A 25,326-nucleotide genomic window follows, 5' to 3' on the forward strand; every position below is an offset into this window, starting at 1 on the left:
GCCTGGGCGACAGAGTGAGACTCCGTCTCAAAAAAAAAAAAAAAAAAATAGAATTTGAAAATATGTATTAATTCACTTAAAACTAGGAATAATCAACTCATTACAAGTTAACATGGTAACATTGTATGAAGCATAATTCTTTTTTCTAAAACAAAAACATTTAGTCAGAAGAGTGGCATTTTTAAACATTTTTGCAAATATTTAATGTCTATCTTTATAGAGGGCAGCTGGATTCTTATCTCTGTTTCTTCATTCAGTCTATTGCACTAGGTTTTGGTTGAAATATAGGGAGAAATCTGACTTCATCAGATACGTAGTTTGAAAAGGGAGCACTATTTTAATAGTCTTTCCAGATAATTGTGGATAGCCTCCCTTCACATTACACCAAAACTCCGCAAGTGAAAGTTCCTTAAAGTTTAATTGCAATGTGCTATCTGAAACCATGTCAACAAATATTTTCTACTCTGTTAGATTACAATCCATTGGTCTATCTTATACTTTTGATTACAATCCATTGGTCTATCTTATACTTTGAATAGATTTTTCACTGATGCATTGGTCATTTGGAAAATATTGGTTCACTGAGTTACACAGATCTTCCAAATGTTTACATAATTCATTATACTGGTTTGGATCATAATCTCAAAAGACACAATACCAAATGCCATAATCCTGAATGTTGAAATCCTGAAAGATCAAAATCCCTAAAGTCTAAATCCCTCAAGTCTAAAATCTCAAAAATCACAATCACAGGATAATTACATCATGTTAGGCCAGTTACTATGCACTATCTTCATGCAATTGCCTATAACCTATCGCTGTAATACACTGTTTCATATAAGAAATTTTCTTTTTAGTTTTTGGTCTGTTTTTCTTAAGTTTTTTTTTTTTTTTTTTACTACTTTAAATTGTCAGAATTATAATATAATTTGCTATGCTATGTATTTCGTCTTTGCATCATTTCTAGTAGCGGAGATATAAATAAGTTAGACTGTTAGTTCTAATTTGTATTATGTATTTTTGCAATTTAGCTCCATGAAACTGCATTATCATATTAACTTTTTGTGTAAGTATTGTGCATGTATGTAAAAATGTTGAAACTTTCTCAATAAATGAAGACATGTCCTTTTTGTCCATCTGCATTTGTGAAAGAGAAAATTTCATGAGATCTCAGCTCTTTGGGTGACTATATATGTGGTGGTGACCATCATGGTTTTTGATCGATCCTCAAAAGACTTAGGTTGTTCATCACGGTGTTTCAGATGACCACAGTTATAAAGCTGGGTGCCCACAATGACCCACCATAGTGATATGCATTTATATGTTTCCCTTTTGACCTATTTCTCTATCAATATGGTTCATCTGCTCATAACTGTTATGCCTGTGCAACTGTTGTTAGTATACCTGAGTGTTTATGCTTACAGAAACACGTGCGTTATTATTGCCTTGTTTTACTGTGTAAAGTGGCTTATGAAGTGTTATGTCTTTTTTATGTTTCTTAAATAAATTACCTTTTTAAAGTATAAATAGCTTTTAAATTTTTCAAAATTATTTTTAGAACAATATTTCCAGGATTTTGATCTTTCAAGATTGTGATTTTTAGTATTTTAGACTTTAGAGATTTTGATCTTTTGAGATTTCAACATTTGGGATTATGGAATCTGGAATTGTGTCCTTCGGCATTATGACTGGCTCCTCCTCCCCATCTGTCTTTCTCTGTCAAAATCCTGCCATCTCTTCATGGCCGAAAGCCTTCAGTGATGACTCCAAGCACACATGGTCTCTCTCATCTTTGAACAAGTGGCACTTTCTGTATCTCCTAAGTAGCTTACTTCCTCTATTTCATGTTTTGCTGTGGGACAGGAGTGGCTTATCTTTTGACCTCTGTTAGAATGTGAGCTCCTTAAGCACTAGGATCACTATTACCATTTTGTTGTTGTTGTTGTTGTTCCTTCAGTGAGTAGCACAGTGTCCTCCTGCACATAGTTCATGTTCAGCACGTAGTTGTTAAGTTGCCAGTGTTTAGAACGCCATATTTTTAGTTGCTAACTGGAAATGATAAAGGATGATTCATTTGCTGGTGAAGACCCTCCAACATTTGCCATGTTTCAGGTAAAAAAAAATAGAGGGTGCGTAGCATAGAAGTATCTGCTGTGATTAGGCAATTCTCATAAGAGATAATAGCTACCATAACTTGGAATGTGTGATGGGTCAAAAATACGATTATGTGTCTCCATTCAATTTGGTGTGGAGACAGTGTGAAACAATTATAAAGTTGTTCAAGGATATTTAAATATTATAGTTTCTCCTCTCATTTCCACTTTCCTCCTTCTTTCTTTGCCTCCATCATTCTTGCTTGATCCCTCTACATGAGGTATGCCATTGTCTACAGAATGAATTAAGTAATGGGCTCCTTTACTGGAAAACAGATATGGCACAGGAAGACAACCAAAGTTTTCAGACTTGTAGTCACTCTCAGAGAAAAAAAACATCTCCTAACAGGGGATATGCCATATGCTTGGAAAAGTGAATACTTAGGCAACTGGATAAGAGCAGTTCATTTAATCATCACAGAGATTATAAGAATTTCTAATGACAGTTATTTGTACTCTTGCACCACCTTCATGAGAAAATGGTTGTCAGTTTCTGGTCCTAGAGCAATGCTGGAATGTCAAGCCACCTTCCTTTCCTTCATATCATGTAATATTTTCTTTCTGCCTAGGCCTATATGAAAAATATTTTCACTCACTTGAAGGTGAATATAAACACCCCCTCCCTTCAAAAGAACTACCTGCAACACAGTTACTGAGGGGGTGAAGAAACTCAGTGGTTTCATAAGTGATGCCTCTCTTCCCTACTGCTATCATACCAGTCAACAAAACTCTCCACCATGCATGGCTAAAAACAGCCAATGAAACTGAAAGATTAATAATTCCCCCCAGAATAAAAGGTTCTTAAGACCCCTTGCATGTCTTTAAAAGTTAATATGGTGAGGCTGCAAGAGCCCAGGGGAATTGAATCAAAGGGTCAGACTAAATATTTTCTCATAACACTTTCCTAACTATGCGTAGCAACATCAGTAGTGGGGAAGATAATTTTCTAATCCAAACCCGTGACCTTCCTTTGACTAAATGGTCGCTTCATATAATTCAAAACTCCTTTATTGGGATGTTAACTTTAATGGGTTTGGAAGGAATACTATTTGTCAAGATTAATGTATTTTTGAGGGGTGGCGCAAGACATAATAAGTGTATTTAATGTAGCTATAATACTCCTGACTTCAAGTTCTATTGCTTTAGGAATTTACATCTCAGGTTTCTCATCATTCACTCCCCCTACCCAACAATCCCTCCTCTCCACTCTAATTCTTTTTTTTTTGTTGCTCATATTAAAGAAGGAAAATTTAGAATGCTGGTTTTAAAATAAATAAGGCTATCGTAAATTAGTTGGATTAAGCACCCTTTTAAAGAAAATGGTTAATAGTTTATTGCTTTCTGGCAAATATAGATAGCTGAATTCCTTTTTATTTGCCCAGTAGTTATCAATTTCAAATACATGATGAGATCAATCAGGCATATACGTTTGTGTGTTTGTTCAAAATCCTTATTTTGTCCGCTAAGCTCCATATTACTGCACATTGAAGAAAAATTAAGTTCTATCTTTTATATCTTAAAAAACCAATAAGAGAAGATATTAAAAATTTTTTAGCTGGGCATGGTGGCTCATGCCTGTAATCCCAGCATTTTGGGAGGCCAAGGCAGGCAGATCACCTGAGGTTGGGAGTTCAAGACCAGCCTAATCAACATGGAGAAACCCCCTCTCTACTAAAAATACAAAATTAGCCCAGGTGGTGGCACATACCTGTAATCCCAGCTACTCAGGAGGCTGAGGCAGGAGAATCGCTTGAACCCAGGAGGCGGAGGTTGCGGTGAGCCGAGATCGTGCCACTGCACTCCAGCCTGGGGGACAAGAGCAAAACTCCATCTCAAAAAAAAAAAAAAAAAAGAAATTCGAACTAATGAGGTTAGCACCTAAGTGGGAATATTAGTTCATGATTCCTTCACTTTCTACCAGTGAAATCTTGAACAGAGTAAGACATTGGCATACTGAAAATGTCAGTATGGCACAGTAAAGGCACAGTGTCTTCTTTGTGCCTCTTGGCATAATTCTGCACTCTGAACAGAATTTGCACTCTGCTCCGACAAAATATGGGGTAATCCCTTAGCCACTCGCAGCTCCTATTTCTTTTCTGTTATGTGTGGCTAATTATTTACCTAGACATGTGGTAGGTAAATATTTGATAAAAGCAAGCAGGTTTTATTTAATAATCTTGGCTTCAGCTATACCTGTAATGTTAATAAAAATTCCATGCTTAATACAATTCCACACTTCGTATTCATTCTTTGCTTCATGTTTATGTAGCAGGTATGTTTTAGAGCCAGGGAATACAGACAGCACCCTCTGATATGCAGATCGTTGATAGTACCATTGTTGGGGGAAACCTGGGACTTGATGAGACAGTGGCCTGTGTTCAATGTTAAGAGCTGGAATAGCATTTAGGTTTCGTATTCTGGAGTTCAAATCAATGTGAAGGTGAGATTCCAAGTCCTCCTATGGTACTGTCAAATTGCCAAGTTGTGTTGATCTTGATCATACAAACTAAAAACTTTATTTGAAATAGAATGGCTCTATAGAATTGTCATTGTGTTTGATATGGGGCTCTCTCAGATGAGAGCCTAACAGAATTATTACAGAAAGGATAGAAAGGTGTTGGTGAAAGCAGTCCACATGCTGTGGCCGTACATTTAGGAGTAAATCACAGTGCTCTTCCTGCTGTTTGAGACTCTGTCTGTTGACATTACAGTGTCCTCACAACTTATAAAAATCATTAAGGATTCCATTTGCACCTCCCTGGTGGGAAATTAAGAAATAAAACCATGCCAGCCAGTGTACATTTCAAATATTTACATAGTATACTTTCTCTCCAGGCGGTAGTCTTGCGATATCCCTCTGAGAAATTAGTGTAGACATCGAATGGCCCTCCTCATGGCCAGCATTTTATTAAGGAAATCTCAGAGTCACTTCTTTCTCCATTTTCCCCCAGAACCTTGATCTTCTTACCTCTGATGTTCATGCCAGGGAACAAAGAAGTAAAAGGAAGAGGGGAAAAAAGGAAAAGGAAGAGGGAAGGCAGCAGAAAGGGAGAAGGAAAGGGAAGAGGGGGAGGGAAGGGAGGAGAAAGGAGGGGAATGGGGAAGAGAGTGGAAGGGGAAAAATGACTGGAATGTAGTTGTTGCTCGGTAAGTGTTTACAATGAACTGAACCCCTACTTGCACACTTATACTCAGAATCAATGGAACTGTAGTTTCATTAACAATCGACAAAGAGAATAACAATGGCTTTTTAAGTATTTTCTGTGAAAGGATAATATAGAGAATAGCAATCTTGAATGCTACTGAAGATCTTTCAAGAAGAAATAAGCTCCCCGGAAGCATGAAATATTAAACGTAGACATAAAGACAGGTTATAAATAGTAAAAGTTGTGAAAGAATGGGAAAGGTTAGAGGAAATGATTTTAGAATTTTTTTTTAATTGAATACATGTTTACCTTTCTGGCATGCTTAGAAGAGGCCCATCTGAGGGTGAAAAACAGAAATGTCAGACTCTGGTTTCTGTGAAGGCTTTAAATGAGGGAAGGAATCCTTCTGGACAATAGGGTGAGGGCAAGAAAAAGAGACAGAAAAATCCAATGAGAGTGTTTGTTTAGGCTCAAGATATATACTTGGTCAACATGCACACACCTTCCCTCCTCTTGGATCACCAGGTTGGTATTGTTCTAGAAATGCATCCCCTGGTGTGAATCAGTGCCAGATCCTGGAAATGAATGGCTATATCACTGAGCTTGCCACTATTCTCAAATGGCAGGAATCACCACAGTGCTGACCATGTCCACAATCATCACTGCTGTGAGCGCCTCCATGCCCCAGGTGTCCTACCTCAAGGCTGTGGATGTGTACCTGTGGGTCAGCTCCCTCTTTGTGTTCCTGTCAGTCATTGAGTACGCAGCTGTGAACTACCTCACCACAGTGGAAGAGCGGAAACAATTCAAGAAGACAGGAAAGGTACAGACTTGCTTTGACTATCAGATCCCTTGGGGAATGTGGAAAAGACTACCCTTATCTATTGCCCTCTCTTAACAGTGTTGTAAGCCTTTGTATTAAGTCCATATGCTTGTCAAGAGGCAAGTTGACAGTATGGTGACAATTTAACATTGAACCTTACCCTCTGCTCTGTGCTGGCTGTTTTCTTATCCTCACATACCTTCATCAGGAGTTTTTGTGTGTGCAAAATTTCTCTCAATATGCTCCTTTCCCCCAACTGTACCCTTTGAATAAAAGGGGTTGACATACAAACCACATTCTTTCAAATGGATGATGATGATAACAATAATAGCTAACACTTAATGGGGGTTTATTATATATTGGCATCATACCAACCATGTAACATATTATGTCAGTTAACTCTCATAGTAAGGTCAGTATTTTACCGCTCTCATTTCACAGAGGTGAAATAAATGCAGCTGGGTGGTAACTTGGCCAAGGTCACACAGCTGAAGAGGAACCAGGCTTTGCTTCTGGGTCTCCTTGACTTCAAAGGCTGTGTGTGTGTTCTCATCCAATAAATGATGTGTTTCTCTCCATCGAGAGCCAGCATTTTTATATCTCTTCTCGTCACTCGGGAGAGTGGTAGAGCATAAAGGGAGGTTCTTCCCCCCACAGTATCCTAGGAATGAGGAGCCTTCTGGGCTCTAAATGTTATCCATGTTTTTTGTGACATTGTTTAATAAATGTGGATAGATTGCTCTCTACCTGCTTCATTTCACAGAGGATTTGGGCACCAGTTTCCTGCTTTTACAAGAACTTACATAAGATATTGTACTTCAGAAACTTAACTGATAAGAGTCATTCGTTTCTAGTCTACACTTCAGAGAATAAACACACATACGCACACACACATATGTGCATATAGTATATATGTATACATATACATCCTATATAGAGAATATCTATACACATATACCCATAACTTCAATGACATCTATTCACATTGGTTTTTTTTACATGAGCATTTATACGCAACCAAACATTATTTAATATTTTTTCTACTTCTGAGAGCATCTCATACTTTCAGGATGTTTTTATATCCTCTTCTCACACTGAACCTTCATGTCAGCCCCCAGTATAGATCTTGCAGAGATTATTGTCTCTATTTTATAAATGAAGAAGCAGAGTTCTAGTGAAATGAAGTGATTTGCCAACAGAACCGCAGTTGCAATTTAGATCTGGAATGCTCACTTCATCCTTTGATTTTACATCCTTTGAGTCAAAGCTCTAATAAGAGCTGATTTTGTTTTCTTGCAGATGCTTTCATTTCTTTGCTAGCAGCATGTGACTATGTTTGCCTGCCACTTACATACCCACAGTGAGTGCTATGCAGGTGTAAGGAAACCAGGAGCTGTTAGAGCAGTATGCGGCAGTGGTGTGTAGGCATCACCTGGGTCCTCGTTAAACTCTGATTCAGGAGGTTTGGGGTGGGACCTGAGACTATGAATTTCTAATAAGCTCTAGGTGATGCTGATGCTGTTGGTCTATTACCCATACTGAATAGCAATGATTTGGATAGTCTGTGAACTGAAAGGTGACAGGAAAAATGTGTAAGGAAGGAAAGAATTTTCTCCGTGTTTTATTTTGTTTTTATACAAGGAGTGGCTAACACAAGAAATAGGCACTGAAGTACTTTTGGCTCACTTCCATCTAGTCCTTTGACTCAAAAATATCTACAATTCCGTGCCCCCACCTGCCACACAACATATGTTCACACTGCCTGTTTTATAGTTGTTGATATTATACACAATCTTTTTGTGTACCACTATGCAGAACTTCTTTTCAGGTAATAAGCATCCTCCATTTTAAAAATTATTCTTCACTTTTTAATTGTAAAATTACTGTAACTTAGATTTTACAGTCTGAATTGTTTTTAAGTGTGCAGTTCAGTAGTGTTAAGTATATTCACACTGTGGCGCAACCCATCTCCAGAGCTCTTTCATCTTGCAAAACTGAAGCTCTATACCCATCAAACAGCAACTTCTCATATTCCCCTCCCCCCAGGACCTGGAAATCACCATTCTAAGCATCGTCAGTTATCTCAAATAAATGCAATTATCTCAAAGGAATGTCCTACTTGCCATTCATATCTTTGTGGGACAAAATGAAGAAATGATTGAAGTCAGAAGAAGTGACGGCCGGCCAGGCACAGTGGCTCACGCCTGTAATCCCAGCACTTTGGGAGGCCGAGGCAGGCGGATTTCTTGAGGTCAGGAATTCCAGACCAGCCTGGCCAACATATGAAACCCCATGTCTACTCAAAATACAAAAATTAGCCGGGCATGTGGTGGGATCCTGTAATCCCAGCTACTCAGGAGGCTCAAGCAAGATAATTGTTTGAACCTGGGAGGCTGAGGTTGCAGTGAGCTGTGATTGCACCACTGCTCTCCAGCCTGGACGACAGATTAAGACTCCGCCTAAAAAAAAAAAAAAAAAAAAAAAAAAAGTCTTGATGGCAAACCAAATCCACCACATCCCAGCTTTGTGTGCCAGGTTAAGTCTCCTAAACCCCTTCTGTGCTTCCACAATGGTGTCATTTCTTCCCCATTTACTTCACAGGGCAGTTATGATGATCAAGTGATATAGTAAACGGGCCTAAAACCTTTGCAAATATAAAGTGCTATACAAATGGAAGTTCTTATTGTGAGTAGTGCCCAGAGCACCTGCCCTGAGGGAATAGGAGTATTACTAGGAAGAGTGGGAACAAATGCAATAGGATGAGATGCCTTGGAAGAAATAGGATGCAATGGGAGGGGCCTGGTAGAAGAAATGTCTGTGGGTTTGGGGGCTAATAGATGACACCTCTCCATATACATGGAGTTGGAAGCCAGTATTAGAGAGAGAGTCAGTTGTGGGGGCCAGATATGTGGATATAACAACATCACCTTCGTTATTGGTAAAGCAGTTTGGAGAATGTTGCTTAGATCTGTGAGCAGGAGGGCTCACTAATATTTCATCACTAGCCTAAATGTACTCACTGTCTTGGTCACTGGCAAAACAAGAATGTTCAGGCCTATCCCTGGAAGGACAGTATCTTTTTACTTCATTTCAGAGAAGAGACCTGGACATCAATGCAGACACCAGATGGAGGACTCAAAAGGGACTGAGCCAAACATGCCAGTTTCTTCTCCCAGATCACTACAGTAGAGTGACCAAGGGACGATGAGAAAGGGCTGGAGTGTTAGGCCTCACTATGGAGTTCCTCTCTATGAAAACAAATCAGGCAAAACTTGTTTTCATCACCCCCCTACCACCATTACTACTACCATCCACCACCCACAACCATCATCTACCACCCAGCATCATTCACCCTCTACCACCATCCACCAACACCACCACCCACCACCCACCACCACCACTCACCACCCATCACTTACCACCCACTACCACCATCTACCCCAACCACCATCCAACACCACCACACACCACCCACTCACCCACTGAGCACCACTTACTACCAACCACCACTCACCACCTACCACCACACCATCCCCCACATCCACCACCACCATCCCCACCACCCAACATCATCATCAACCACTGTTTGCCACCATCCACCACCACCATCCACCAACACCACCATCCACTAACATTATTAACCACCACCCACCACCGTCAACCACCACTACATCCTACTATCACCCACCACCATTATCCAACACCACCATCTACCACCATCACCCACCATCTACCAATAACATCACCAACACCATCCACCACCATCACCACCACTCACCACCCGCCACCACTACCATATACCCGCACCACCATGCACCACCTACCAACACCACCAACCATGACCACTGCCAACTACCACCCCCACCACCACCTACCACCACAACCATCCCGACTCACTACCTCTACCCCACTCACCACCCACCACCACTATCCACCACTACCACCATTCACCACCTACCACCCCACTCACCATCATCCATCACCACCCACCACGACCACTTACCACCACCCACCATGACCACCATCCACCACTACCAAACACCACCATCATGAGCACCATCTACCATCACCACCAGACACCAATACCTACCACCACCAATCACCAACAGTCCACCACCACATACCATCACCACTCACCACCATAACCACCACCACTCAACTCCACCCACCATCTATCACCCACCACCACCATTCACCACCACCACCACCCACCACCCACCACCACCATTCACCACCTCCATCACCTACCACCACCATCCATCTCACATTATTACTGTCCACCACCACACACCACCACCCAGTACCATCATGTTCATATACATATTCCAACCACCTCTCTCCCCAAGATACTCAGAACTGGAAGAACAGCAGGTCTATGGAAAATGTATCCCTGGTGTTGACCATTGCTTGGAAAGAGGAAAAATAGCTATTTTCTTTCTTGGCTGGGTGCAGTAGCACATACCTGTGATACCAGCACTTTAGGAGGCCAAGGCAGAAGGATTGCCTAAGCTCAGGAGTTCAAGACCAGCTTCAGCAACATAACAGGACCTAGTCTCTACTAAAAATAAAATAAAATACTGTCTCTGGGGATGTATCTATTATGCGTCTGTCTGCAGGGAGTGCCCGACAGTGATGGTACCTTCACAGACATATTATTCTTCGGGTCCCAAGGTTTGGCTTTCATGCTTTCCATTGCCCCAGCATGGCAGGGCACTCCAAGCCACTTCAAGCCCCATCCGGGGTGGAACTGGTGTCGGGGGATCCTTGGATGAATCGTATGACCTGATGTTGGTGTTGCTCACTCCTCTGAGCTCTTCTTTCTGATCAAGCCCTGCTTAAAGTTAAATAAAAGAGAATGAGTGAAAAAAAAATTAGCCTAGTGTAGTGATGTGTGTCTATAGTCCCAGCTACTAAGGAGGCGGAGGTGGAGTGATCATTTGAGCCCAGGAGGTCAAGGCTGCAGTGAGCTATAATCATACCACTGCACTCCAGCCTAGATGATAGAGTGAGAACCTGTCTCAATAAATAAAAAAATAAATAAATTTTAATTTAAAAGTTAAAAAAAAGGGATAACATAACTCAAGCATGGGTCCTTGATTAGTTCACTGACTGCACAAAATAGTCTTCATGTCTTTTGAATTCAGTAAAATATTAGGTTTTTAAATTACTATTAATCAGAGACATGTTTTGGCAGAATTTATTCTGCAGCCTCCAATTTGAATTCTGAATAATTTCATCCAGTAGTAGCCTCTATTTGTTCATTTTTGAACTTCCCTATGAATCAAGAAGTGATTTTGTTTTCTCCAAGAGCAATTAGTAACAGCTGCTTTGTAGACACTGCTCTAAACTAGTGAGAACCACTATCTTCCTCAGAGTAAAACCTTAAAGAAAATTGTAGTTTTGATTCAATCAGGCACTGGAGCCAGAAAGCATTGATAATTTGCTCCTTCAGAAAAATAAACCAATTTTATGTTGTTTAATTGGTCCATGTTAGGATCATTTATAGGTGCTCTGAAGCAAAAATGGGAAGGCCTGGCTAATTTGCATTTGAATGGAGCAGCTAAAATCTTTTCCTATCCCATCCCCAATTGAAGCATAAATGGATCACCAGATGACATGGTTTTAGTTTTGGACCAAAAAATATATATATACTGAGGATACTGCTATATTTTCTATAAAGAGAAAAAATAAGTTGAAAAACGAATCCAATTGGCCTATCTTGCTGTTCTGATAAATCACATTTAACTTTATTAACATTATTTACTATAATTCCTATTTGTAAAACCATATTCAAGACCTACTTTAAAAAAAGTTTTTTTTGACAGATTTCTAGGATGTACAATATTGATGCAGTTCAAGCCATGGCCTTCGATGGTTGTTACCATGACAGCGAGACTGACATGGACCAGACTTCCCTCTCTCTAAACTCAGAAGACTTCATGAGAAGAAAATCGATATGCAGCCCCAGCACTGATTCATCTCGGATAAAGAGAAGAAAATCCCTAGGAGGACATGTTGGTAGAATCATTCTGGAAAACAACCATGTCATTGACACCTATTCTAGGATTTTATTCCCCATTGTGTATATTTTATTTAATTTGTTTTACTGGGGTGTATATGTATGAAGGGGAATTTCAAATGTATACAACTTTAAAGCCAGATGATGTTTGAAAACAAAACTCTTGAATATGAGTTGGATAGTCCTAGATGGAACTGGGAAAGAGCAAGTCACCTCTCCTGCCCTAATGAAAATTTGAAAGCTGACTGATTTACATCTAAGAAAGAATTTAGGTCCTAGAAAAGTTTGACTCCATAAATAAGAGTCATAGGGATGTGTATTATGGGAAAAACAGGTTTCCATCTGGAAGGGCATTATAACTACTTCATCTGAACCCTCCTTCTTTCTTAATGAAATGTTCTTTATTTAACTAGGGAAGAAAGCTGGACTATAACAGTAATTCAAAGATATTTTGTTTCTTAGTGCCAGCCAAGTGCCTAGTTATCTACCAGAGCTCAACCGTCCTAGGCAAGAACATCCACATAGAGGTGGTATCATCTGCCCTCACACAGCTGAGAATCCTATGAAGGATCTCCAATCTCCTTCTCCAGTCAAGTATTTATTCTTATTTAAATATTGTTTCAGGCCAGGTGTGGTGGCTCATGCCTGTTATCCCAGCACTTTGGGAGGCGGAGGTGGGCAGATCATTTGAGGTCAGGAGTTCAAGACCCGCCTGCCCAACATGGTGAAACCCCGTCTGTACTAAAAATACAAAAATTAGTGGGCATGGTGGCACATGCCTGTAGGCTGTGCTACTCGGGAGGCTGAGGCAGGAGAATCACTTGAACGTGGGGGGCAGAGGTTGCAGTGAGCTGAGATTGAGCCACTGCACTCTAGCCTGGGCAACAGAGCAAGACATCATCTCAAAAAATAAATAAAATAAATAAGTATATATAAATAAAAAATATTGTTTCATATATTTATGAGCGTAAGTGGAGAGGGGAAGCTAAACTTCCACTCATTCTTCTCATTCTAATGTTAAATTAATACATCAGTCATCAATAATAACATCTTGCATTTTGTAGATCATGTATTGTTTTCACCGCTTTTCAGAGGTTTTTAATTAATCACTTTGTTCAACAAATGTTTATTGACCACCTACGTGTGCCAGGCACTTTACTAAGTGTTATGTACCGAAAAAATGAATATGAAATAGCATTCCTGCCTTCTCTAAGTGCATAGCCAACAGGAGCAGTGAACTGGAGCTATAAAACATGTGACGAATGTTAAAATAGAGGTATGTACACTGTCTGGTGTGAGTTCTGAAAGGGGGATACCAAAGAAAGGAAAATAACATCTCCAAAGGGATGTGGACTCTCAATTTATAAACAACTGGAGATGCTTCCAGGTATTGTATTGAGTGAAAAAACTGAATGAAATGTATTTATCCCATATTAATCCTTAATATCTTTGGTTGAACCAAGTAAACCAGGTCAAGTGGGTATTAAATAAATTTTTGTTAAGTAGGAAAACCTCCTATGATCAGTGTTCATTCTGCAGATCGGCAGTGTGCATGCTTTTGTTTTGAGTGTTTTCTGAACAAGATTCAATTTAAAGAAAAGTCCTTGGCAGGAAATATGAAATATTCCGATACCTATTTTGATTGCTGGGATTGAATTAAGAGAAACAAATTAAATGGTGTATTACTTTCAGTGTAATTCCTTTTATTTCACCATAAAGTAAATCAAAATGATTTGAATTATTTTTTCACCAGGTGAAGAGACAAAAACTTTCTGCTTTTTAAACCAATAACATTGGTTTTGATTCTCTGTTGTGAATCACAGAGGGTTCTAGAAAAGTATCTTCCTCCTGGGTACAAAATATTAAAAGGAAAATTATTTTTCTATTATGAATTCCCTCACAGGCAGGCTAACTCTGGGATACTTCATTCTATTTTCTTAATACAACTTTTCCAATTCTTTTGAAACTTCCCAAGGATTATATTTTTATAGGATACTTTCCAAAATTGAGCTAATATAATGTATTAAAACCTTTCTCCATTTCATTGTAGATAAACCATAAATAAACTTTAAAAAAACTATTTATTTAATGGGCTTTAAGCTTGATTTAATAGTAGTATTTTGGTAGGATTATATTTTCAAAATATAGCAGAGATTAATATTCTAGATGGCCAGGAATTTGTAGCTATTATTTGGCCTAGCACTACAATTGTATTACATTTCTGATTTTGACAAAACCAGATGTTTAAAAAGGGACAAACATACAAATGAACAGAATAAATCTACACTGTTCTCTTCATCCAATACGCAGCTTCTTTGGGCTTTTCTGTTTTTTTTTCCATATACTTTGAAGCATAACATTCAATATGTCGAATGCTTCCCCTGGGCATATTCATTTCCCTGTTTTGAATCAAACGCATCACTGAATACATTTGGCAATCTAGTCTAGGAGAATGGGTCTCTATCACACCCACACACTGGCATTCCTCTGGAGGAGCATTAATGCACATTTGTTAGCCAATCAAATATAACTTTTGTTAATGGCTAGCAATACAGGCATTGTATTCTTCAGTAATGTACATCTAACATCGAGAAAGAAAATATGTTTACTGCTTAAGGGAATTATTAGAGTATTTGGAATGAGCTCCTAGGAGTTTTGCCAGTTTTCTTCTCTTGAGATTGGTGGCTTGTGAAGACTGTGAAGAGAGGGTTGTTCCCATTAGCTTCATTTCTCCTCGGGAGCAACAAGATTTCTGTTCGGTTCTTACTCCAAGAAGAATGAAATCACAGTTTACCTGAAAAAATATGAGAGTGAAGACAGCATATAAGAGTTACCTCATTTTGATTTTCACTTCATTTATTCATCACAATCCTGAACAGACTGTGCATGATTGTTCACTGAGGGATAAGCCTGGATAAAATGCAAGGATTTCAGAAAATAAGCTGCTTTCTATGATTAAGAAGAAGCCAGCTAGTTCTGTAAATGGCCTAAATATAGAAATGGGCTATTTTATAGGAACTACTTTGGAAAACCTATGAAATAATATATTTTAACTTAGTTTTATTGTTTCTGTTCTGGTTAGAAAATAAAGCTTCATTATTAGAAAATTTTAAATACCAACTGGCAAAAAAAAAAAAAATCATCTACCCAGAATTAAACAGTTCACATTTTAATGTACATTCTTAGAGGTTTTCTGTACATAATTTACATTTTTTCAAATGGAACACTTCTGTAAACACTTGTGTTTATGAATCTAAGCACTTATATCAAGCACTGTCTGCTGGGGATACAGTAACAAAAGATGGACATGACTCCTCCCCTTACTGAACTTACATTGTGTTGGGGAAAGTGTCTGTTTGTAGCCAGATTTTCTTCTCTGTATTATAAACAACTTCTCATGTCTTGTTTCCTGAAAACTGATTTCTATATCCTGCAGAGCTGTCCACTGAATGGGTGCACCATAGTTTACTTAACCCATCTCATCCTGTAGGACATTATTGTCATTTCCTATTGTATGCTATTACAAATGGGTTGCAACTAACAATGTAAAGAACACTTAGAAGTAAAATTATTTTCGATACAAATGAAATGTCTAGCCATATTCAAATTTCTGCACTTATTTCCTTTAGAAGAATCCCTGTTTGCAACTAGAACCTGCCATGTCAGACTCACTCATGGGTCTGCTTAGAAGCTCTGAGGTGTAGATTACTGTAATCGAAGAACCTTTTAAATTTTTAGTTCATTTTTCCCCATGAAGCAGAGCCTTCTTATATATATCTGCTAGCATTCCCTTTTCATAATGGAAGTTTCTGCATTGTCTAAAATACTTATATTAAAGCAGTCCTATGTATTGAAAACCTGCTTCTTTCCATGACTGCTATCACCGCTGCAAGCCTTTGCCATCTTTCTAAGTAAGAGAGTAACTGAGATTGCAAATATTTGCATATCAGTTGCTACAAAATCATAACTAGTCTGTGACTACATTGTCTTAATCCTTGCTGGTGAGTTAATCTTCATAACTAAGGTCTATTGTTCCTTATTGTGCCACTTACAAGCCTGTTCAAATCAGACACATACACACACACACACACACACCTCCTTGTACATGCAATTTTTTTAACATGGAGATGAATGAGAGAAAGAATTACATCTATTTATATCTATTTCTATAACCATTATTATGATCAACATTTCAATGAGAATAAACAACACCTTCAAAGAAGCAAGAGAAAGAAGTGACATGAAAACTGCTATTTCAACATCAATTCTGTACTGGTGCTGCTGTTATTTCTTGGCAAGGCCTTAGGCAAAGCAGTCAATGTTATACTCCAACTACCTCATTTATGGAATGGAGCCACCTAGTCTTTCTCTGTAAAGACTGCTTTAAAAAACTGTATCACACGATAGTGTCTTGCTTTTCCAACTGCAAATTTTTTCTTTCCTGAATTTAACAAATAACTTAAACATAATTTTTTTTCTCTTTTAAACAAACCATGGAAAACAAATGCACTGGACATTTAAGACGATTTTTTTTTTTCAGTTTATTGCAATAGAAAGGGCATGTATTAATGAGAAACATCTCAAAGAAAAGGAAGGAGGTCAAGCGCTTCAAAGAGCCAGGTATGCCAGTGAGTCACATTCACTGGGGAAGGGTAGAGGTGGGTCTGATCTTGGAATATGTGAGAGCGGAGCGGTCATTTCTCAGAATACAAAATGTGGCGGGGATTTCCAGACCTTTCATACTTTCCAGGAACACACAGGCTCAGATGAAGTTCAGCATTGTCAGAACAACATTGTCAGTTGTTCCTTCCTTTCAATCCCCTGCTGAATCATAATGCTATTTTTGGTCAATGATGGGCCAAGTGTAGAAAAGAGATTTCACAAAGTCACTGAGAAAAAAATTGCAATAGTTTTATTTTTAATACATTGATATTTAGTTTGTTGTAGGAAAGACTGAACTACATTTTATTATCAGTTAGGTTATTTGAAGGATTTGCTATTACTCTCAATTCTAGGATCAGTACAGTTCATTATAGAAACTTATTTTCTGCAAGAGTGTTTCAAAGGTTTTCTACAAAACTGTGGTGCTAGCTGACCATTCCTTACCTTAGACAATTAAAAATAGTTGAAATTATAATGTCATTAGCAACTCTTTTGAAACACATTTTGTATTGCGAAATAAGACTTTCTGAAGTTTGAGGTACAAGCCAGTGTCCTTTAAAAGTGACATATATGTTCCAATATTTCCAAAATTAGCTAACTCAACAAGGGATCCTAAGTAAGGAAGGAAGTACTTACACTTACATAATTTTTTTTACTTCATCACAGAACATTAAGGCAGGTGTTTCAAGTATTTCGCACTTCAAAGAAGTGTTATAAACACAAACTCACACATCAAATAAATTTTTGGAGCAATCACACTGCCCAAAGTAACTTAAAATATATATTTTAAATTAGGTTGTATCTTGGGTAAGGTCATATCTAAATTAAATCATGAATCAACGGGAAGATAGCCTTGGGACCAGCTAAATTGCTTTTAAATAAATATGCAGTTCAGGTAGACAGAAGAGAACGAGAATGTTTTGTGAAAAGGAACTTTAATAACTGAATATGATTTCTAAAGATAATATGAATTAGAAGTAGGTAAGAAAAATAAGGCAAAAGAAAGACAAGGACAGAAGTTTAAAATGTGGTTGCTCTGCAAAATGATGTCCTTGAAGTCCCATAGCCTGTATCTTCAGGGCAGATTTGAATCTGAAAATAGAATAAACTGTATTTGATTATTTGGAATACTATCCTGGTCTATATTAATCAGATGATTATTGCTCATTTGTATGAAAGATAATGTGCCTCTGTGCAATAAAAGCAATTAATTGCATGTTGGTCATCAAATTGCATGTTGGCTATCAATACAACATACCATCTTGACAAAACTAATCAGCCCATTTCAAATTACTCAAGTTACTTGAATTACTTGATTCTATCATGATATTATCATTTACGCCTTCTATGTAATGGGTTGTACTGATGGAATTCCTGGTGAGTTCTAATTTGTTAATGTGGGCTATACATTTATTATATTGCTGAACCGTGATTTATCGAAATAACCTGAACTTGTAGTAGGTACAGACAGAAAATGGCTTTATTTTTCACCAATTGCTATCAAACATGCTCTATTGGCTATTCTTTCTCTGCCTCTTGCTGACATCTCAGGCTGATCTCACAGCTTTTGGGATATCATGAGTTATGTATAAAGCCTTGTCTGATTTTAATGTGTTTTCCCTACCCCCCCTCCCCAACTAATTCAGGTCTTAACCCTGGACTGAGGAGACTGTCCTAGCAATAAGGAATAAGGTAGAATCTGCTCTTTAATACATACCTCTCCCCCATCCTTCATTCCACCGGGTTTGGAGTAGGGAATGGATGGAGAGGATTAGGGAAAGGACTCGCAGAAGTCTCTTTACTTGATGATATGTACTTTAGCTCTCTTGATTTGTTGCCATTCTCTGGGTGGCAGGCATGGCTGAGTAAGCAGTTCACCAGGAGCCTCACCCTTGGGGTTTAATGCTTTGGAGTCACCATCTTGAAATTCATAATAATCTAATCTTTGAATTCGTTTTGTGAATGAAGTCTGAAGGAAGAAGGGAGGAAACTGCATGTACCTGGGTGTGGCACATGCAGTTCTGCCACTGTGGGATGGTTCTGGACCTCTCTTTCCCAACCCCCTCTCCTGCGAGGCCCAATGGCCTGCTGCTCGCTGCCCCAGCTAGAGGCCTAGACACAGATGCAGAGAAGGCTGGGATGGGGTGCACTTTCCATAGCAGTTGGAGCTGGTACTGGTGGCAGCCAACTCTGCCCTGGGCTGTCAGCGCTACAGTGTGTTTGGAGAGCAACCAGGCTGGAGCAAGCCCCTTGCCCACTCCCTATCCAGGTAATTAGCGTGTCCTGGCTGGGAGGTTGCCATCTGTTGGTGTTCACCCATCTGCTGAGCGCTGGGGAGATTGATGTCCCCATCCCTGGCCAGGCACAGCAGTGTTGAGCTAGTGGCTAGCAGGAGGGAGATCGCGGCAGCCTGTGGCCACGTGCTCCTGCACACACGTGGGCACTAAACTAAAAATAAAATGCTAAGCCCCTTCCTGACTGAAAGAACTCCCTGTGGAGAAAGGGACCCCAGAAAATCCTTAAAATTGAGTTCATGTCCATGATGGAACCAGGGGGTCAGAAAAGCCTCATTCTATGCCCCTCCCTTTTATGGTTTCGACACAACTGACCTGAAAGTATGGCAAAATAGAGATTTTAAGACTGACAGAGCAGACTCTGTGGCAATAAGATATCAAATTATAAACAGGTCCGAAGGCCATGCCACGCAAGGGTTAAGTCACTCACCCCTGCACTTAAAGAAAAATAAACTGTGTTCTAACTGCCACAAGGTTTTTATTTTTCTCTAGCAGCTAAACAAGTACTGGCCTTGAGATAAGCAACATTAAAACAATTGTAGCTTAGCACTGGACACTAACTAACTGACCACCTATTCTACCAGCCATAACTTCAGCTTTGATTGGACAAGAGACTGATTTCAGTAACTTTCTCCTGATAAGAAAACCACCAACCATAGACTAGTTCTGACCGGTTTACAGAGGTTGTGTACTTGCCTGGCTTTGCATCCTAAAAACACCTCTTGACGTATAGAGCCTAATTGCAATATATTTAAATGTTAAGTTTCCACCTCAAAGTGAACATGGGTCATATGTTATTAAATACATGCATATTTGTTCAATATGCAAGTGTCAGGACCACCGTCATGAATATTCATAGCTCTTCCCATAACCTGCTGGGCATGTAGGTTTAGCCAACTGGTTAAGCATTAAAGTCCTACCCCCAACCCCGCTCCTTCGAAAGTGCCTCTCCCTGGTCTTGGCCAGAGGCATGCCTCCCAGCCTGAGGGATGGGCACCTTGCAGGGTATAATCCTTTACGGGAAATAAAGTCTCCTTTCCTTTCCAATTTTATAATTTTTTTTCTTAATTTAGCAGCACCTAATGGCCCTGTAGGGCCCTGGGTGCCTGTGAATGTTGGCACTCACCTTCCTGCACCAGGGTAGAGCACGGCACTTAGTAGCAAATAAAAGTTACCACCCTGATAGTAAAGAAAGAGAGACAAAAGAAGGGAATGGTTTTATATTTTAGTACCTTTAATGGCACTCTTTTGAAAATGGGCTCTATATTTTCATTTTGCAACAAGTCCCACAAATTACGTAGCTGGCCCTGGTGACAGCTATTCAAATGTTGAAGCTTTCAAGGGATGCAGGGTGTGAGATAAAGTAACAAATGTCTGCTTCTGGCCAGCCACATAGCCCTTGCTGTGAAAAAGCCATGTTTGCTCATTCTGCCTGTCATCCTACCTTCAGAAACCCCTGACTCAGTAACAAGCACAGCCCTCTGGAAGAATGCCTTGAGGATGATAAGCAGAACCGAGCACAGATTCCCACATCTCTTGCCTGAATCACTGCATTTTTAGAAAAGATAATTTCAATGATCCTAGCTTTTGCCTCTTCCTGTCCATTAGATAACATCTGACAGGATTAATATCTCTGTGATCTGTAACCAGATGTACTCTTGCACCCAAACTTTGATGAGATTTTGCTCTAATGTAATTTCTGAATACATTTGATGTAACTTCTGAACATGCACAGAACCTCCAGCACCTAATGTATAAGTTATAGGTGGAAACACCACTTTGGAACAGTCTAACAGAACTCTGAAAGGCTCTCTCTGGTTGCAATTGTCAGTAAGACTCTGAATGAAATTAATTTAATTCTTTGAAAGTCTAGCTTTTTCTTTAGTTGACAAGGAGAAGGTTGATTTGGAGGTGAGACTGGGTTTATTGAAATTAACCTTGAGATCTCTGACAGACTGCCTAAGACCCTGTGTCTCTTTTCCTGTCTGGGCCAATGGGCCCCACTGCTTCCTGGTCCACTATGCCACTCTCTTTGTCACCTTCCAGGTGGTCCAAGCCTAACTACTTTCCACAGCAACCACTCAGCCCAGAAGATGCTCAATGGTCCTTGATGTGACGATCTGTGTGAGACTAGGCTGCTTCCACACTGCCCTTTTGCCTCAGAGTGCTATGATGAGGTCACCAGCCAACTCCTTCAGGATATTCCAGGTGAGAAGCAGCCTCCACATTTCCAGGGCCATATCTCCGGGGTGCAAAAACTTTCCAACCCCAGCAGGATCTTATCTGACAGCAGGCTCAGAGCAGACCAGCAGATCCTATAGCTCAGTAAGCATTGAGTCAGATACCCTCCCACAGAGAACCCAAGCCTCCCTGCCTAGGTTCTAGAGTCCCTGTCACTTGGCTTAGGGGAGGAAGGGACATGCTATAGAAATTTCAACTAGGCTGAAAATCTACGATTCCCCAAACTCCCTACTTGCACAAATTTCCCCTAACTTTCCTTCTCTTTATATAGCCTGAATGTGAGTGATGGTCACAGGACCGTCATGGGCCTTTTCAGTAAGCCCTATAGGGCAATGTCTAGCATCTTCTCTTGAGAATATATTTAAATGTGCTGTTTAACTGCAGTATAGTGTGAGATTAAAAGCTGGGGTAGAAGGTACCCCCAGGAGAAATTTGGTAATGTCTAGATAAATTTAGGGTGTTTCAACTAGGGGTGGAAGAACAACCAGCATTTGGTGGGTACAGGCCAGGGATGCTGTGAAACATCCTGCAATGCATGGGACAGTCTCCCACACAAAGAATTACAGACCAAAATGTCAACATTGCCAAGGCTAAGAAACCCTGCTCTAAAGTCAGGTGGCATCCGTTAAAATCTTGGTTCTATCTCCTATTACTCTGTGACCTTTGGCTAATAACTTAGTTTCCTGGTTCCTCAGTTTCCTCACATGTAAATCTTGGAGAGTTATAGTATCTTCCTTTTAGATCTTTGTGTGTATTAATAAGTTTATGTACTCAGTTTTTTAAAAGGGCCTGGAAAATGGAAAGTGGTAAGTATTGAACAAATAAAAAATTATAATATTGTTTCCAGTTTGGGGGATTCAACTGAAATTTCAAGTCAAAATCCCACAGAGGTTATTTCACCAAAGGTTAGACCTCTAGGTTTATAAATAACATTTGTCTGTAATTTTCTTTTTCAGTTATTTTCCTTTTCTATATTCAGAAACAGTTTATATGAGGTATATTTTTCTCTTCCTTGAAAGTTTTAAAAAACTTCATTAACAGACCCATCAGTACCCGACTAGTACCACCTTAGTTGGTCATTTTTAGGTCATTATGATATTTTAAAGGAAAATAAGTAAACTAATGTTGCATCATAATATTGGGGGTTCCTGACCCATATATACATTCTGTTAGTCTTGTAGGAAACATTTTCAACAGGAGCTTGTTTACCTTTTAAAAAAGCAACCCAAAGAGTATGAGCAGAAAGCACCTCTGCAGGAGTATACATTTTTATAAGAATCATGGGCAAGTCAATTTCAAGCTTTATGATAACATGTTAAGTAAGCAAACATCTCTGTAAGGAAAAGTCATTGAAAAATCCTGAGGCATATTTTCACCTGCAAGTGCTGGGTTGTTGGAGAAAGGAGGTCTGCAGAATCATTTAAGAAAAGTCATGCAGCCTAACACCAACTTTCCTATAGGCACAGGCTGTGAAAGAAATTGGACTCTAAGCAAGAAGAGAAAATAGGAATGCTTACCCAATTCAATTTTGTAAACACTGAGTAACTACTCTGTGAAGAACTCTGTTGCAGTTCTCAGAATTAAAGAAGCACATTTCTTGCTCCCAAGGAGTTTAAACCCTAGTTATATAAATATGCAAAATATAATTCCAAACGGTGATGGTATGCTTGTTATCAAGTTAAATATGTTGAGTTCTATGAGCTGTACCATAACTGGTATAGTCTTGAAAGACCTCGGCCTGGGTCATTCTTAAACAAATTTGACTTTTCTGAAGGTACTAAGACACCAAGATTATCCCATGGTGATATGACATCAATTTGAAGGTGCCCTGCTTGACGAATTGTGTAAATTAAGTGAAGTATGCATGTATAAAAGGCCCAACTGCATTTAATTCATTCTATGGAATCATGTTCAAGATGTCATATGGGATTTAACAGTAATGCCTCCCACGCTGAATGGCATTTTACAGTTTTAAAACTCTTTTGCTTACTCCATCTCACCTGAAACTCACAGCATCTTTCCGAGTTAGGTGAAATTAACCACTTTTGGAGAGACATAAACAGAGGTCCAAAGAATATTACTTGATAGGCAGTATGGGTGCTATGGTCTGAATGTTTGTCCCCACCTTGGATTCATATACTGAAACAGAATCACCAATGTGATTGGAAGGTGGGGCTTTTGGGAGTAGATTATGTCATGAGGGTAAAGCCTTATAAATGGGATTATAAAGAGGACCCACGGAATTGCCATGCCACTTCTACCATGTGAGGATGCAGCTAGAAGGTGTCCGCTACGAACCAGAGGACAAGCCTCCAAAACTGTGAGAAGTCCATTTTTGTTGCTTATAAGCCACCCAGTCTTAGGTATTTTCTTATAGCAGCCCAAATGAAAAAACTGGACTATCAAATGATGTATTTTTGAGCAAGTTTCTTAACCTTGACGTGTCTGTTTCCTTATATTAAAAAGTTAGCCCAATACAGTGGTATAAATATTAAAGTCATATATAAGAAAGACATGGTTTAGATATTTTCTGGACCAAAGTGAATACAAACACATAGGGGGCAGTACTCACATAGTTTAAAGCAATGTGTGTTTCCTGGAATCATACGACACAGTAGCATTATAAAATAAAGCTTTAAAACAAAAATGCAAATATTAATCATTTTATAAGTTCTTCAATGTTTATAGACTGAATGATAATTCCAATCAGACTGATTTTTCTTCTAATGCCCTTTGAAAATTGGAGCACAGACCCTTAAGCTTATGGAATTTGAGTGCCAATAGGGATATCACAGTACATCTGGTGCAATCTTACTTTATAAATGAGGAAAGTGAATGTTAGAAAAGAGAGTTGTCCAAATTCATATACCTGGCCCCTCCAGAGTTAGATCTAATAACCATAAAAAGTACATTTACACACTACCATTTTTAGATTTTTTTGCACCCAGCATCATTGTGACTGGAGGTGGGAGTAGGACAGGGATGCACTTTTGCAGCCTGATGCCCAGGCTGGACAGGTGCAGAGCCACAGTGAGGTGGCTCAAAACCAAAAGCTCTACAGAAAGAAGAGCCTAGGAGACCACAGAAGAGGAAGACAAACTTGGCTCTAAAAAGAGTCTTTTAATAAAGCAACCCAAAGGGTGTGAACGTCAGACACCTCTGCAGAAATGTAACTTATTTTACAAGGCTCATGGACAAGTCTGTTTCAGGGTTTATGGCCGAGACATGAAGGGAATTCTCTCCTTTCTCCTGTCTCCTTGGCATCTTGTTCCCCAGATCCAGAGGAGGAGTGCTAGTCTGTTGATTAGAAATCTGCAGGCTTCTAAAGTCTTTTCCGGACAGATCTTGAGAGCTGCCATCTACAGCATTGTTTTCATGAGAAAATTAATTACAGAAACAAAATAACTGACTTTTAAATGAACCTACGGTGCGGACTGGATAGCAGTCTGCATCTTGTCCTCTGGAAGAACTTTTCCAAAAAAAAAAAAAAAATACTAGAAACAATACATTTAGGAAGGCCATATATTCTAGAAGCCTCCCAGGCAAGGTTGCAGACCACTCTCCACTCCCATCCCACGCCACCCTTACTTCCTTACCTCCTCTTCCTCCTCTCAGGTAAGGTTGCAAGCCATTCTCCACTCCCATCCCATCCCACCACACCCTTACTTCGTCCCCTCTCTCCTTCCCTCCCTCCCCCTTCCTTCCTCCCTCTCCCCACTTCCTTCTTTCCTTCCTTTAGACGGAATTTCGCTCTTGTCACCCAAGCACAAACTAACTTTCTTTCTCTTTTTCTTTTTCTTTTCCGAAACAGAGTTTTGCTCTTGTTGCCCAAGCTGGAGTGCAGTGGTGCAATCTCAGCTCACTGAAACCCCGCCTCCCTGGTTCAAGCAATTCTCCTGCCTCAGCCTCTTCAGTAGCTGGGATTACAGGCAGGCACCACCACGCTTGGGTAATTTTTTTGTATTTTTGTTAGAGACGGGGTTTCACC

At 39.5% G+C, this 25,326-nt stretch overlaps 1 protein-coding gene across 1 annotated transcript in view; it reads left to right on the forward strand.

Moving 5' to 3' along the window:
• The window catches only part of GABRR3 (gamma-aminobutyric acid type A receptor rho3 subunit), a 49,170-nt gene extending 36,923 nt beyond the window's left edge, over positions 1 to 12,247 (forward strand). The window contains exons 8-9 of the mRNA XM_003261703.2: positions 5,926 to 6,122; positions 11,948 to 12,247. Of these exons, the coding sequence (XP_003261751.1) occupies positions 5,926 to 6,122; positions 11,948 to 12,247 (497 nt within the window). The remainder of the gene's footprint in view (positions 1 to 5,925; positions 6,123 to 11,947) is intronic.
• The last annotated feature ends 13,079 nt before the right edge of the window (positions 12,248 to 25,326 follow it).

Source organism: Nomascus leucogenys, chromosome 21 (genome assembly GCF_006542625.1).
Source record: "Nomascus leucogenys isolate Asia chromosome 21, Asia_NLE_v1, whole genome shotgun sequence".
In the NCBI taxonomy this organism is placed as follows: Eukaryota; Metazoa; Chordata; class Mammalia; order Primates; family Hylobatidae; genus Nomascus; species Nomascus leucogenys.